Here is a 14770-nt window from a genome sequence, read left to right on the forward strand (position 1 = left end):
ACGGGTGGGGATACTAGGCAACACCGGTCTCGCCGGACTATGAATAGTTTCACCGGTAGTCAATAGTTCCGTCTCTCGCTAAACTGATGGAGGCCTAACTCACCTCAACTGGATGTACTAGCTTACTCAATCGAATCAACCCGGCATGGGGCGTGTGGATGCAGTATTTCTATGGAGAACCCTAAGTAGTTGCTACCGGCAAAGCTAGGAAGACTTCAGTATATAAACCTGACTCCCACACTGGTTCGGGATATTCTCCCCATCAATAGATTAAGTTTGTTTCTTACAGTGAGAGGAATTCAAAATGATACTGCACTCTTTGCTCGTTGTCTCTGCCCTCGCAGGCTCTACGCTTGCCTTTTCTGGTCATCACACTTTCTCCAACTCGACCATCCCCTCTCACCACTCGTCCACTTATACTCTGCTTCCCACAGGCGGAGGTGGCGGTAAGCCTACCCACACCGGTGGCAATGGCAATGGCACTGGTCATCCTCAGCCTACAACGACCGTCGTCCCTGGCGGCGACTCTGGCTCCGTCTCCACCGTCACTGAGACCATCACCAAGACGACGTTCAAGCCCTGCTCGACTCCCATTCACACCCAGAGCGGCACCACCTACTACAGCACCTGGTTGACAACCTCTACCTACGAGACAACCACCTGCTACACCACCCACGTTCCACCAGCTACTGCGGCCCCAGAAGTTCCTCCCCAGACCACAACCGTCAGCCTGCCCGGCCCAGGAAACAGCTGCCCTCCTCCATCCACAGTCACCGTAACCGTCACTGTAGGCAGCGGCGGCAGCGGCGGGAATACAGGGACGCCCACCCAGGCACCAGCACCCGGTGGAGGCAGCGGAAGTGGTCCCGGTACTGGTACTGGCTCCGGACACTGCAAGCACTGCGAGACCATCACCTACACCAACACCTACGGCTACACGACCACTATCGTGATTCCCCCGATTTCTGAACCCACGAGCACTGCTACCACGCACACCACGGACACAGGAACGACTACCAAGCCGGCGCCCCCTGTTGGGACGGGTACTGCCCCCAGTCACAGTCATACTCGGGGATCACCAACTGGCACTGGCGGTGGACAGGCGCCTACTGAGACGAAGACGTGGCATTTTGAGAGGAGGATGGTGAGGGTGTAGGCATGACAAGGAATGGTATGACCTCTTTAACGAATAGCGCGATCTCTCATTCCACAATAATGAGGCTAGGATAGCATGGTGTTGGGGTATTGTTTAGTGGCTGCGACTCTTTCTGCACTAGGACATGCCTTGTCTTTTTTATCTCAGATATCTGCATTGCATTGCATATAGATTGTCATGGACTCATAGTAATGATTATTGTCTGAGTATTTCATTAGCTAGCTGGTGAATATAGGTCCACATTCCAGTAGCTCTGACTTTATCTTCTGCATCTGTGCCTTCTGTCATTACTTACTCTATTATATAGCATTATCACATCTCCTAAGGTCTATTCCATTAACAACAGCCTTATCACTGCACACTTTGCAGTAGTTGCAGGCTTGCAGCAATAGGAAGCATAATCTGCCTCTTGGAGAAAGTATCTCTTCTCATAGGTGTCCTCACCTCGTGTGTGAGGCTCTGACTCTGTCTAGGGAGTTAACCTCTTATTGAAGCTTTGCAATGATATATATCTCCAGATTGTGTAAGTGAGAGCGGAGTGAATTATATCCACGATTACTCAGAAATGATTCAGCACGTGGTCCACTTTTTTCCGTTCCGAGTTCCGAGAAGGCGTACGGTACCGTTACATTGCGCCCCACTATTCTGTACGCTAGTTGCGGCCTGAATGGTGCCCGAGTGGTAAGGCAGCAGTATTCCCTCGTATGGTCAATCTAGATTCATCATTCATGATTTCTGCGGATCAGTCATGCATGAGATAATAATGTGTCATTCGATGTCTACATGAATCCTGCATGATTGATCACATCCAGGTATATGCGTCTCTGATATAGATATATAAGTCTAGTCGGCAATGCAATTCCTCTAAAGAACCGAATCCGGGGCGGATCTCTCTCTCGTAGCGGGTCTATCCAGGTTCCATCCTGGCGATTGGCGCACTAGAAGAAAAACTATACAGGCTGACCCCACCTTGGAGCGGCCTTGACGTAGTGGGCGGACTATTGAGCACAGGGGTTTCTGCTCTCTAACCCAATATATATAAGCTGCTCCTGACGAAAATTTATCACTCGTGGTCCTGGTGTGTTGATCCATCAGGAGATAGACTGCACAATGAATGCAGCAGACCATGCAATCGAGCGCGCCGAGGAGGATGCGGTTCCGGTCTCCTCGCGTGAGAGCCTCGATTCCTCCTACAGTTCCAGCAGCGATGGATCCCAGCCCCGGCTGCGAACAATGTACTCGCGACGCACCGAGACCGACCTCGAACGGTGGCAGACCTCGTCGCAGGTCATAGATCGGATCGAAACGCAGCGGCTGCAGCATGCGCTCACCGTCGGAGAGAGCATCAAGACGCAGAGCCGAGCGTCTGCCCGTGGGCCTCTCCCCGCGTTTGGAGCCGGCAAGCCATATCCCCCCCAATTGCCCAATCGGGAAGACTATGTGGTCGAGTTCGACGGGGAAGACGATCCGCTGTATCCTCAGAACTGGAGCACGCGCCGAAAGTGAGTTTTTCCTGATTCCCCTCGCCACCCACGACATGATGGGGTGACGGTTGATTTTCTTAGCCTTTGTGACTCTCTCTAGGCTCTGCACGGGTGCTATCCTCGCCTTCACGAGTATCTGCTCCACCTTCGACTCGGCCGTCTTCTCCAGTTCCACCGGTAACGTCGCGCGCGTGTTCGGCGTCGGCGTCGAGGTCGCCACACTGTCGAGCTCGCTGTATATCCTAGGCTACGCCTGCGGGCCGCTCATCTGGGCGCCCTTCTCCGAACTGCAGGGCCGCCGACTACCCATCCTTATCGGGATGCTGGGCTTCGGGATCTTCAATATAGCCGTCGCCGTCGCAAAGGACCTTCAAACCCTTCTGATCTCTCGCTTCTTCTCCGGCGTCTTCGGCAGCTGCCCGCTCGCCGTCGTGGCCGCCATCTTCTCCGATATCTTCGACAACCGGTCCCGCGGCATCGCCATCGCCATGTTCTCCAGCATGGTCTTCCTGGGCCCCCTCCTCGCCCCCTTCATCGGTGGCTTCATCAACATGTCATATCTAGGCTGGCGCTGGACCGCCTACATCCCCGCCATCATGGGCTACGCCGCCCTCATCCTCAACTTCTTCTTCCTCAAGGAGTCCTACCCGCCGGTCATCCTCATCTACAAAGCCGCCGAGCTCCGCCGCCGCACAAAGAACTGGGGCATCCACGCCAAGCAGGAGGAAATCGAAATCGACCTGCAGGAGTTACTCGTGAACAACTTCTCCCGCCCGCTGCGCCTGCTCGTGCACGAACCCCTCATCCTCGCCGTCACGCTCTACCTCAGTTTCATTTACGGGCTGCTGTACTGTTTCCTGACGGCGTATGGCCTCGTCTACCAGGGCGTGTACCACATGAACGCAGGTGTCGGCGGGCTGCCGCTCTTCGGGATGGTCGTCGGGCTGTTGATCGGCGGCGCCTACATCTGTGTTTTTGCCAGCAGATCGTACAACAAGAAGCTGCAGGAGAATGCGGGCGTGCCGGTGCCCGAATGGCGTCTTCCGCCGGTGATTACTGGCGGGGCGCTCTTCGCGGCGGGCATCTTCTGGTTCGGATGGACGGGGTTCACGGCTGAGGTGCCGTGGATTGTGTCGACGCTGAGCGGGCTATTCACCGGGTTCGGGCTGTTGATTGTGTTTATCCAGTTGTTTAATTATTTGATTGATACGTATCTCATGTTGTAAGTCTATGCCCCTGCTCTCGGCGCATGAGGCGTTTCTTCTAACAAGTGCAGTGCGGCCTCCGCCATCGCGGCAAATACCTTCTGTCGGTCCGTGTTGGCAGCTAGCTTCCCGCTGTTTTCGCGGCAGATGTTCAATAATATGGGGATTCAGTGGGCTGCGACGCTGCTGGGGTGTGTTGCTACCGCGCTGGTGCCGATCCCGGTTATCTTCTATCTTTATGGGAAGAGGCTTAGGATGAAGAGTCGGTTTGCGCCGACGCTTGAGCTGGATGAGGCGGCGCATGCGCCCACGGAGATGACTGAAAATAAGGCCGCAGAGGACGCGAATGGGCAGACGGAGGAGAGAAGGCAGTCGTGATCTGCCTTTGGTCAAAATGTAAATATGTTCCTAAGTATATATAAGTATTATCTGCAGCTTAGCTGTATCCTTGGTTCGATAGGTCTAGTATTGGCCACGTTCCTGCATGCTACTCCTGTGTATTCATCTGTACTCAGGTTGACAATAGCTTGACCCGAGGGATGCCGACGGTAGATACTGAGAAAAGAAGAGTACAACGAACGTAGGCAGTGAGGCTTGCTGTAGTGACCTGCTCTAGTGTATCCAGAATAGCGAAAAGACAACCAGACCAGGCTACAAATCTCATATCTGAACCAGGTAGTCTCTTCCATTCACTAACTCTTGTCTCTCCGTTGAACAATGGTTCTGAAAGACACCTACCTACTCTGTATCAACGAATAGCGTCTGTAGGGGCTATCAAATTGCATATTCTTCTGTATCGCTGGTTCGGTTGTACCAAATAAGACAATGCTTTGTTCGCATGTCTTTGTCATATGTCTTCCCTTTGTCAAGACATCATGCAGGACAATGCCTTTGTCTGCCCGGCCTACTGGCATGATAGGGAGAATTCTTGTCCCGTACGGTGCTGTCTTGGAATAGAGACAATTGATGCTCCTGGGTTCTACTATCATGGACTTCTCCGCCAGGTGATAATGAGGATGCAGACAAAGTAGATGTCTTATACAACAACGACAGTTGGAAGACATGTACAGCTTCATTCAGATGTTGAAGAGGTATGTCTTGTATATAGGAGAACGACTGAGACATTGGAGATGAGCGAAGGTATATAAGGAGTGTCATTCTCTACAATATCAATCTATTCCATCTTTATCATCATCTACTCTCTTCAACCCTCTTACCTGTACGATTATCATCGGCATTCTTGCCAGGTTCTTCAGCTTTCCACACAATTCCCCTTGAAACTTCTTCGTGTCAAACCCACCAACAACAAAATGGCAAACGAAACACCCAGAGGTCGTTCGTTGCTGGAACTCCCTGCGGAGATCCTCCAGCACAGCTTGGGCTTCCTCGACGAGGAAGAGCTGCGTCGTATCGTGCGAGATGTGGAGGACCTCGCCTCGCACGCCAAAGAGGTAATCAAACTTCGCTTCATAGAGAAAAATACTTACACCCTTCCAGATGAGGCCGCTGTTCTCGAGCGTTACGGCGGCAGGCTCCCCGATAACGTCCTCCCAACCAGCCACCTCCGCCATCCATGCGAAGTCCCCTTCATTCGTGCCCCCGACACAATTGCTGGTATTATCAGGACTAATTACCTCGAGATCCTGAAGGTGCTTGTCGAGGCTGGTCTGGACCTGATGTCCTTCAGCTTGAACGGCTGGCGTCTGCTGGGTCTGGCTCTCGCCTGGGGCAACAATGCCATTGCCAAGTACCTTATTGCCAGGATGGAGCCCGAGGACCTGTTATATGGCGTCTGTCGCGTCGGAAGACGGAACGAGCCGCCCAACTTCCTCACCTTGGCCGCTTACCACAGCGCCGATATGTTCAGCAGGATGTGGCAGCGTGTCCGCCGTCTGCCGAACTGGCAGGCCCAAGTCACCGAGGTGGCCCAGTACCAGCTGTGTCGACACGCAGATGCGCTTCTGGCCTGGGATCTCGCTGAGGACGGGGTCGACATTGCGGTTTGTATCCTGCCCTTCCTGGGGAGAAATGCCTGGCATGCGGCTGCCGAGTCCAACGATAACATGGACTTTTTTGAGTATCTGTACGGCCGCATCCCTGAGGCAATCAACAACGGCAACGCGGAGAACGGACGCACGCCGCTTATGATCGCTGCCGCCGAGCAGTGGCATGATCGGACAAATGCGATCAGGTGGATGCTCCGCCATGGAGCTGATCCGCGGATGGAGGTTGGTGGGAGGACCGCGGCTTGGTTCGCGAGTGCGGCGCACAACTTTCAGTTGGCAAGTTTGCTTTCCTCTGCCGCCTCTTCTCCGTACTCTGAGTCGCTTCGGGGCTGATACTGCAGGTTTCGTCGAACATTGAACCACGAAAGAACGGGAAAAAAGAAAATCAAAAAAAAGACATTCGGTATGTTCTCTCACCCTGTTCAGGTTCTGCTTTCGTTTTGGTTCTGGTTCTGGTTCTGGTTTTGGTTTGTGTCTTGTTTGGTCTTACTACTGGCTTATATCGCAGCAATATCATCACTCATTGATTCCATCTTGAGACATCCTGGCAGTCTGTAGACATGTAACCCATAGTGGCGTAGAACGTAGAGTCGCGACGACCTGTAAACAGAGAAAGTTTCATCAATGACAGAGATGACTCCAAATTGGTAGCCATAATCATTGAACCTTGCGTTTGTAGCTCGAGAGAGATCTGACGACTCCTTCCATCAGGAGAGAAGAATGGACTCCACGAAATAATGGGATATTTGACAGACAGCATCTATTGCATAGCTTCTGCTAATACATCGCTAGCCATGCATCGTGAAGCAACACAGCCTGCTCATGTTCCATCAAATGAGGGTAAGCGATGTGCGGTTCCTGATTAGGAAATAGTAAGAAGTGGATCTGCCCCGCACCGGCGTCTAGACTGAAACACTCAGCCAATCAAAAGCATGAGTCAGCATGAGTCATGTTGGCTCATTCTTGGCATTGGATTCTTATCAGACTAACTGTTTCCGGAAGGCTGGAATTGGCCAATCAGATCGCCGTCTTATGTTGACGATAGATGAGGTTATACAGTATGAGTGAGGATGATACAGGATGATGGTGATGATAGTGAGGCCTGAGAAGTAGAATAATTACTGAGAAGTAGAGTAATGTCTTGTTTGATCATGGTGGTCATTGAGACTCATTATGAGCGTAGATGATCGTTGGATGAGAGATGCAGACAATGTCATATAATATGGCTGTAGAAGAGTAAATGAAGTAGAGATAGAGGCGTTGATACTGTGCCTGAGATAGAGGAATAAGTTGAAAGAAGCTTCTGGTAAGTCATCAATAATACCCCATATACTGCCCCCTATGCAACAAGAATGATTATACCCTCCGAGCTGATATGCGTGGCATTCTGAAGCTCTTGAAGATGAATCATGGAAGACATCTTCAAGTGACGAGTCGACATCTTCTGACTTGATCCTTCTTGTTCTGTCTATTGTTGAGGCCTTTAATGATCTGCCACTGACTGTTTTATATCCAGGACCAACTGTTTGTTTTTGCATGGAGTAGAAGGAAAGAACATGAATGGCCAATTACTCAATATAATAATATTTCTATCTTTAGACGTTTCTGTAGACTAGATAACCGATATTAATTAAGTGTAAGACTGCGCCCCACCCGCGGATTTGGTGCATCCGCAACTTATAAAGCGCCATCCCCCGCTTACTCTCCGTCTTTCTCCTTCCCATCCATCATCGTCGCTCTCGACGACCAGACGCCCTTTTCTTTGAATCTGTCTTAAACCCGCCGGGTCACAGACCCGGCCTAAAGCATAGAACAATGTCGGTCACCGCCATATCCGTGCAGGTGGCCCGCCAGACCGGCCCAGTCTTCTTCCAGCCTCAGCAACTCGCATAATTCTCTTCCTGGATACCTCCAACCGCATCATCAGTTTTCTCCCTTTGAGTTTTACGATAGTAACCCGGCGTTCTGTTCTCCGAATTTTGTCTTTCCGGATACCAACCTCGATCTTGCCTCGTTCCCCGACCCGTCACTGTCACTCTACGACACCGACCCATCTGCCTTTATACCTCTACCCCCCGATCTCGCTGGCCTCAGTGATCTGGACTATGCAAGTCTACCAACGGGGACTTCCAGTTCGCCGTATGCGCCCGACTCGTTTGACTTGACTGCGATTTCGACTCCTGCTGTTGATGTGAACGACTCTATGCCTTTTCTGGATATTGATTCCTCGGGCACAGATTCCGGTATGTCCCTTCAGCCTCAAGCGAGGATTATACTGATATCAGCAGACACACAAATCAACCAAGGCCAAGTTCAAGCGCTGACTCCACCACTGCTCATGCCCGCCTCGAGACCCCCGCCCGTGTCCATTACTGCAGCATCGACCTCTATGAACCACCCGTCCAAGGAGACCCCGAACCGGGTTTCCAAGCGTCAGCTGAATACCCTTGCTGCACGCAGATATCGCCAACGACGGGTGGACCGGATGAACGAGCTGGAGGCGGAACTGGAGAAGGTGAAGCGGGAGCGGGACGAGTTGAAGATGCGGGTGTCAAAGTTGGAAGGGGAGACGGAGGCGTTGAGGGGGTTGTTGAAGAAAGACAAGTAATGTTAGTTTATGAACTGGTCAAATTCAATGCAACATAACTTGTAATTGTGCCCAACTTGATGGTCTGGTCTCGTGACGTATTGCCAAGATATGGCTGGTCCGTGTCAATGCGCCATGGCGTTATCCAGCTGCCAGCATACTGAAGTCGCATATAGGGCTGTAGTTATGGAAATGGACATAAAATATCTTACGATGCACTGTCATTCAAGACAATCAAGATTAACTTCCAGATACCTGTTGCTTGACATGAACCTGATGGGCAATGCTATGGGGATCCACGCCAGCCACTGCCCTTTCCATCCTCCGGCTGATCACCCACAAATCAGGCGTGTACCCGGATGAGCAATCCACTCTTTCCCCAGGTCCTGAGGACAATTTCCAAGATTGACGGAATGTAAGAGAGACAGTCCAAAGGTTCTTGTAATATCTTCGAATAACAAGAGACGAGACAGTGACGTCATTACGCATCATCCGCGGAACCACAGCACCAACTGCTTCCTTTCCCTGGGAAGAGAACTTTCTGTCTGAATCCGTGCCTCGTCCCCAGAGCCGCGTCCATCTTTAGCATCTTTAGCTCAATCTTCATCCCCATCTTACAGCAGACCATCCGAAACAAGCAGTGGGCAATGTGCCCGGGGCTTGCCCACCATGTCCAGCAACAATAACAATGCCCGCGACACCGACAGCCACACCCTGATCGAGAATGAGACCGAGGATAAGAGCAAGAACGATGGAATTACGAGCAAGGCGGGTAAACTAACATCAGAAATGGGTTGACCGGAAAGTATGCGCTAACTGTCTCCCACAAGCAGAGCGTGGAGCTTGCCCCCTGCACCGGCTGCACCGGGCTAGACCGGCCAGACGCACCTATAAATACGAATCAAAACGATGAGGACGACGTCGACGATGTCGCGACGAAGTTGATTATGGAGGACCCTAGCTACCACGGGGGTCTGCTTAGGGATTTGTTGAATGTGATGCGCCTGGTGGACAACGCACACCTGCAGACACTGCAGGGGATGATCCGCGCCGACTGCTCGATCGAGGAAATGAAGCTATTCGTCGAGAAGACCTTGAAGGATGTGCAGGATGCCGGCCGGGATGGCGAGACCGTCAAGCGGCTGCAGGATATGCGGATGCGGGTGCGCATCGAGAGCGGCGAGCCGCCGTTCCGGCCCCAGGTCATGGATATTCAATATCTGTGCGACGTGGCGCCGTACAAGGTGCCTGCGAGGCCGTGGACGACGGTGACGGATGACGACGCGCTGGTGTCACATCTGATATCGTTGTATTTCACCTGGGATTATCCGTTCTATGCGTTTGTCGATTTGCGGGCGTTTGTCCGGCATATGCAGGGCAGGAATACGAACTCGGACTTGTGCAGTCCGTTTCTGGTCAATGCCATGCTGGCCAATGCATGCGTATGTTTCCTGTTGGTTGGTGATTATGTTGAGCTGCTGACAGACACCAGCATTATTCACAATATTCCGAGGCATATGCGATACCGGGCGATGTGAAAACCAAAGGGAGTGACTTCCTCGCCGAAGCAGAACGACATATGCATAGCTACCAGCTCGAACGAGGGAGGAGTGTGCGTCTGGCATCTCTGCAGGCGACACTGCTTCTGTATGAAAGGTAGGTCCTGTCTCCCCAAGAGCATTTTCACGTACTGACTGTACAGGTACTCCATGTCCGGCGACGATGATCTGGGATATACCATGTTGCACCGCGCCATCGAAATGGCCGAGTCCCTGGGCATCATCAACGGCCCAGATCTCGACCTAGACAAGCTGCAAATGTCCGAGGAGATGCGATCTTCGATCCAACGAACCGCCTGGGGGTTATTCCAGGTCGACACGTAGGTCCCTACTCGGCTGTTCTGCTTCTGTTGACTACTGACCGCATAGTGTCGTACATACCAACTTTCGCAAACCGAGCAAAATCCACCGCGTATGCGTCAAGCGCATCGACCGCGACGAAAGCCAGCCCAGCGAGGAATGGGTTCCGTATCCAACAGGTAGAGCGCCCCGGCCGTCGTTCCTCAGCCAATACTTTGACGAAGCGTGCAGACTGTCCTTTATCGCGAGGGACATTTCCCATCATCTCTATCAAGAACCCCGCCCCGACGCCACTCAGCACGAGCGAAAGAAAGAATTTTACGACAAGCTGCAGGAGTGGGAAGCCCAGCTCCCGGACTTTTTCGACCCAGCCGGCAAACCCCCGGCCCATATCCTCTTACTCAGGTTTGTCCCCTTCCTTCCCTTGGCTTGGCCTCTAGTCGAGCTCAGAATTACTGACCATCGTAGGATGCGCTACCACGCCATCCTGATCAGCCTCTCGCGCGACGGCTTCGGCGTCCACACCTTCTTCTCCGAGGAAGAAGGCAAAACGCAAACCACCGTCCCTCCCTCCAGTCAACTCCCCGCAGACGTCCGCGACAAAGCAACCGAGCAGAGTCTCGCGTCGGCACGCGCCATCGCTGCCCTGGTCCGCCTCCACCGCGAGGAATACGGCATCGGCCGCACGCACCCGTTCACCACATACGCAATCATGGTCGCGCTATTCACGATGCTCGACCACGCCTCGTTCGATATCCTCGACAGTGACTTCCTTGCCCTGACGAGCGCATTCTCGGTCATCGCGTGCCGGTCACAGGTAGGCCGGAATCTATTCCATATCTTCCGGCAGTCGGTAAGGGCACATGACCAGGAGGCGCGCGTGCTGGAGTCGGATCAGGTGCCGGAGGAAATCAAAGAGCTGTTCGGGCGGTATCCCCCCTCGTCAAAGCCGGATAAATGGGATGACTATGAGGATGGGCTGGATAAGTTGGGGGAAGGCGAGGGGAGAGACGTGGCGGCGGCGGATGGCAAGAGGATGAGGAATTATGCGGCGTCGGGGGTAAGGGATATGTTGAGCAAGTATGAGAGCTTGAGTCTGGGGCAGGAGTCGCACGATAGAAGGTAGTTGCCTGGTGTATCTGTATGTATCTATATCTATCATGAATACACGGTCGTCTTGTTCAATTGAATATTGCACATAGTTTATATGCAGTTATCTTTAGTCACCACTTACCACTGGTTAAAGTGTCCAGACCATCTCTACAGTAAGTAGAATCTGTGATAGTGAGAAATTCAGTCAGTGGCAGGATGTGTATATACTTGGTCAAGTAGTCCTGCATACCCTCACCGCAAGCACAGGCAGTATACTAAAGACAACGCTCCGCGATCAATAATGATACACAAAATCCAACGCCTTATCCCCCGTCCTAACACGCCTCGTATCCTCCTTTTCCCCCGCCTCAATCTTTACTTTGAGGTTATTCTCCCTCCGCAGATAAACCGCATGCCCCAGCACCACCCCCTGCGCAACCACCAGCGCCCCCAACGAGAACGAATTCCCAAGCACATACGGCGACGTCCGATAGATCTGCCCAGACACAATCCCCGCCAGATTGCCAATCGTCTGCTGGAGCCCAATCTCCAGCGCGCGGCGGTAATGCGGCGCCACATTCACATTCAACCAGGCGATGTTCAGCCCGACCCCGGTGTACGTCGCTATCCCGATCAGATACGTCGCGAAGTACTTGACCGCATTGTTCGATACCGCCAGCAACAGAATATACCCCACCAGCCCGAACACATTCGTGACCAGCAGGAACATCGCAAAGCGACTATACCGATCCGCCGCCCACGCCACACTCACAAACACAATCGCCGCCCAGAAGTACACCGGCACGGTGAGGATATTGCTCATCAGCGAATCGTACCCGATCCCCTTGAGGATGGTGGGCAGGAACGTGCTGAACCCATACAGCAGGATATCCTGGCAGAACTGCGTGATGGCGCTGAATGCGAGCTTGGGGTCGGTGACGGCGATCCGCATCTCGGCCCAGCTGAACTCGTCGCTGCCCATGTAGGCGGCTCGCTGGGCGTTGCGCACCCGCATCATGTGTTTCTCGTCGGGGGTGAGGAAGTAAGCGTTGGACGGGTCGTTGGGGAGGCCGAACCAGATGAGGAATGCGCAGATGAGGCTGAAGAGGCCTTCGATTATGTAGACCCATCTTTATTACGTAGCATTAGCATTTACTTCAGGTGAAGAAAAGTGAAAAGGGAGGGATACCTCCAACCAGCCTTCCCCCCAATCCCATCCATATGCAACAGTCCATACGCAAGCAAGCCGCCAAACGCACCGGAAATCGCGGCGCAGCTCATAAGATACGACACGCGCTTTGCTTGCTCCTCGCGCCGGTAGACCATCGTCAGGTACAGATTCAGGCAGGGGAAGAGGCCTGCCTCGCAGGCGCCGAGGATAAGGCGGGTAGCGTACAGCGCGGGGACATTTGTCACGAACCCCGTGAAGACGGTGGTGATGGACCAGACTATACACAGCCCCGTGAGGATGTTCCGCGGGGTGAGCTTCTTCATGAGCACGGCCCAGGGGGCTTCGAGGAGCACGTAGGTCACGTAGAAGATGGAGACGGCGGTGGAGAATTGGCTGGGCGAGGCGCCGATGGCTTCGGGCATGCCTGCTACTTTGACATTTCCTGTCGAAGTGTCAGTAGCCAGATTGGCAGGTGGGTGAGAGGGCGCAAATACCGATGTTGGTTCGGTCGAGAAAGCAGGACAGATAGGTTAGCATGATGATGGGGACAAAGGCGAGGTCGAGTTTGAGGAGGAGCTTGCGCTCCTTCTTTGGGTCGAGGACGACATTCTGCAAATCAATGTCGATGCCCTGGGCGATGTCTTCTTGGGCGTCTTTCGATGGTTCCTGGAGGGAGGGTTTGTGGTCTGGTTCGGTCATTTCGTTGACGGTCCTGACTATGGAATATAGATGACCAGGTGTGGATGCACGAGTATTAGTCTTATAAGAGCTGGCCAGATCGGTAAATGATATTATGATAGCATTACCCCGGAATCAGATAGCCCACGGCAATGATTATCTTCCGTAATGAAAACTGCCATGCCAATCATCGTCGTCGGCCGATCCTCCCCTCATCGGGCCGATGGAATCAAGCTATTGGGGTGATAACGGTGGAGCAACGTGGGGATGGAGACATTTTGGTCCGTGGCTGTTGGAGAATTGGAGTCAAAGCAACGTTAATGGCGGCAATTCAATCCGGTGGATCGGCATGAGTATCAACCATACTGATAGGATGTTGGATACCGACTCACCAGGGGAATGCCTATCTCGGAGCCCACATGCCGATATCTGGGGTATCCGTATCCAGCTACCGCATGGCCACCAGAGAGATAGATGCAGTGCATATGATAGTGATGGTAGATATCTGGGCTGCATCCTACGTATATCCACTTTACATCGTAACTCGTAACTCGTAACCACCTTATCAACTAGCAAAATGGGCAGCATCACCCCCAGCAACAGCAACAGCAATAGCATCACCACGGGCAAAAGCAATAGCTACACCACCCGCCTCCTTGCCCGCCAAAACATCATAACCAACACCTCCGGCCTCTCCCCCGGCTCCCTGCAAGCCAACCTCCTGATCCTCCCCTCCCGCTACGCCCCAGACTTCCACGCCCTCTGCCTCCGCAACCCCGTCCCCTGCCCTCTCCTCGGCATCATCCCCCAGGGCAATCCGCACACCGTCTCCCCAGCAGCCTGCATCATCAATCCCGACTTTGACCTCCGCACCGACTGCCCGCAGTACCGCGTCTACCAGTCCGGCCGCCACATCGCATCCAGAAAGGATCTCACGGATGTATACACCCTCGACCACGTAGGCTTTCTCCTCGGCTGCTCGTTCAGTTTCGAGGATGCACTGTGCGAAGCCGGGTTAACGCCTAGACACCAGATTACCGGCCGCGTGGTGGCCATGTATCGGACTACTGTCCCGCTCATGCCTGCGGGCGTGTTCAGCGAGGCCTGCATGGTTGTTTCGATGAGGCCGTATAAGATGTCTGATGTGGAGCGGGTGAGGGAGGTGACGAGGCCGTACGGAGCGACGCATGGCGAGCCGGTTGCGTGGGGGTGGGACGGGGCGGAGAGGCTGGGGATTAAGGATATTAAGACACCGGATTGGGGCGAGGCGCAGGTGTTTGAGGAAGGGGAAGAGCCTGTTTTTTGGGTAAGTCACCCACACCAGCGGCTGTATTTGAGGTGCAGAGCCCTGCTGACTGACTTCAGGCGTGTGGGGTGACGCCGCAGTTGGCGGTGGAGATGGCGGGCGAGAAGATCGAGGGACTGGTGTTTTCGCATGAGCCAGGGAATATGCTCGTTACGGACTGGACGGCGGGGGATCTGGAGGCGCTGAGAGAGAGGGCTGGGATTGCGTTGCCTGTGTAGCTGATACG

General features: G+C 53.4%; 7 protein-coding genes across 7 annotated transcripts; 6 read left to right on the forward strand and 1 right to left on the reverse strand.

Moving 5' to 3' along the window:
* Window positions 1-304: 304 nt before the first annotated feature.
* On the forward strand, window positions 305-1156 carry ALT_6092 (extracellular proline-rich protein; the record flags this gene model as incomplete). The annotated part of the gene is made up of 1 exon (XM_033555653.2): window positions 305-1156. One exon carries the CDS (start codon window positions 305-307, stop codon window positions 1154-1156), a length of 852 nt encoding a protein of 283 aa, XP_033411544.2.
* A 1110-nt stretch (window positions 1157-2266) lies between these two features.
* On the forward strand, window positions 2267-4223 carry ALT_6093 (MFS transporter; the record flags this gene model as incomplete). Its single annotated transcript, XM_033555652.2, has 3 exons — window positions 2267-2658; window positions 2741-3862; window positions 3917-4223. 3 exons carry the CDS (start codon window positions 2267-2269, stop codon window positions 4221-4223), a joined length of 1821 nt encoding a protein of 606 aa, XP_033411543.2.
* Window positions 4224-5155: 932 nt separating this feature from the next.
* ALT_6094 (ankyrin repeat protein) lies at window positions 5156-6184 on the forward strand (the record flags this gene model as incomplete). Its single annotated transcript, XM_033555651.2, has 1 exon — window positions 5156-6184. One exon carries the CDS (start codon window positions 5156-5158, stop codon window positions 6182-6184), a length of 1029 nt encoding a protein of 342 aa, XP_033411542.2.
* Window positions 6185-7666: 1482 nt separating this feature from the next.
* Window positions 7667-8459, forward strand: ALT_6095 (bZIP transcription factor JlbA/IDI-4; the record flags this gene model as incomplete). Its single annotated transcript, XM_089600025.1, has 2 exons — window positions 7667-7714; window positions 7779-8459. The coding sequence occupies 2 exons, from the start codon at window positions 7667-7669 to the stop codon at window positions 8457-8459; spliced, it is 729 nt and encodes a 242-aa protein (XP_089455487.1).
* A 648-nt stretch (window positions 8460-9107) lies between these two features.
* On the forward strand, window positions 9108-11423 carry ALT_6096 (transcription factor domain-containing protein; the record flags this gene model as incomplete). Its single annotated transcript, XM_089600026.1, has 6 exons — window positions 9108-9210; window positions 9321-9880; window positions 9931-10094; window positions 10141-10317; window positions 10367-10702; window positions 10766-11423. The coding sequence occupies 6 exons, from the start codon at window positions 9108-9110 to the stop codon at window positions 11421-11423; spliced, it is 1998 nt and encodes a 665-aa protein (XP_089455488.1).
* A 261-nt stretch (window positions 11424-11684) lies between these two features.
* Window positions 11685-13259, reverse strand: ALT_6097 (allantoate permease family MFS transporter; the record flags this gene model as incomplete). Its single annotated transcript, XM_033555648.2, has 3 exons — window positions 11685-12519; window positions 12579-13002; window positions 13055-13259. 3 exons carry the CDS (start codon window positions 13257-13259, stop codon window positions 11685-11687), a joined length of 1464 nt encoding a protein of 487 aa, XP_033411539.1.
* A 556-nt stretch (window positions 13260-13815) lies between these two features.
* ALT_6098 (DUF1445 domain protein) lies at window positions 13816-14762 on the forward strand (the record flags this gene model as incomplete). The annotated part of the gene is made up of 2 exons (XM_033555647.2): window positions 13816-14544; window positions 14604-14762. The coding sequence occupies 2 exons, from the start codon at window positions 13816-13818 to the stop codon at window positions 14760-14762; spliced, it is 888 nt and encodes a 295-aa protein (XP_033411538.2).
* Between the last annotated feature and the right edge of the window lie 8 nt (window positions 14763-14770).

This window comes from Aspergillus lentulus, assembly GCF_001445615.1.
Source record: "Aspergillus lentulus DNA, contig: Alt12, strain: IFM 54703, whole genome shotgun sequence".
In the NCBI taxonomy this organism is placed as follows: domain Eukaryota; kingdom Fungi; phylum Ascomycota; class Eurotiomycetes; order Eurotiales; family Aspergillaceae; genus Aspergillus; species Aspergillus lentulus.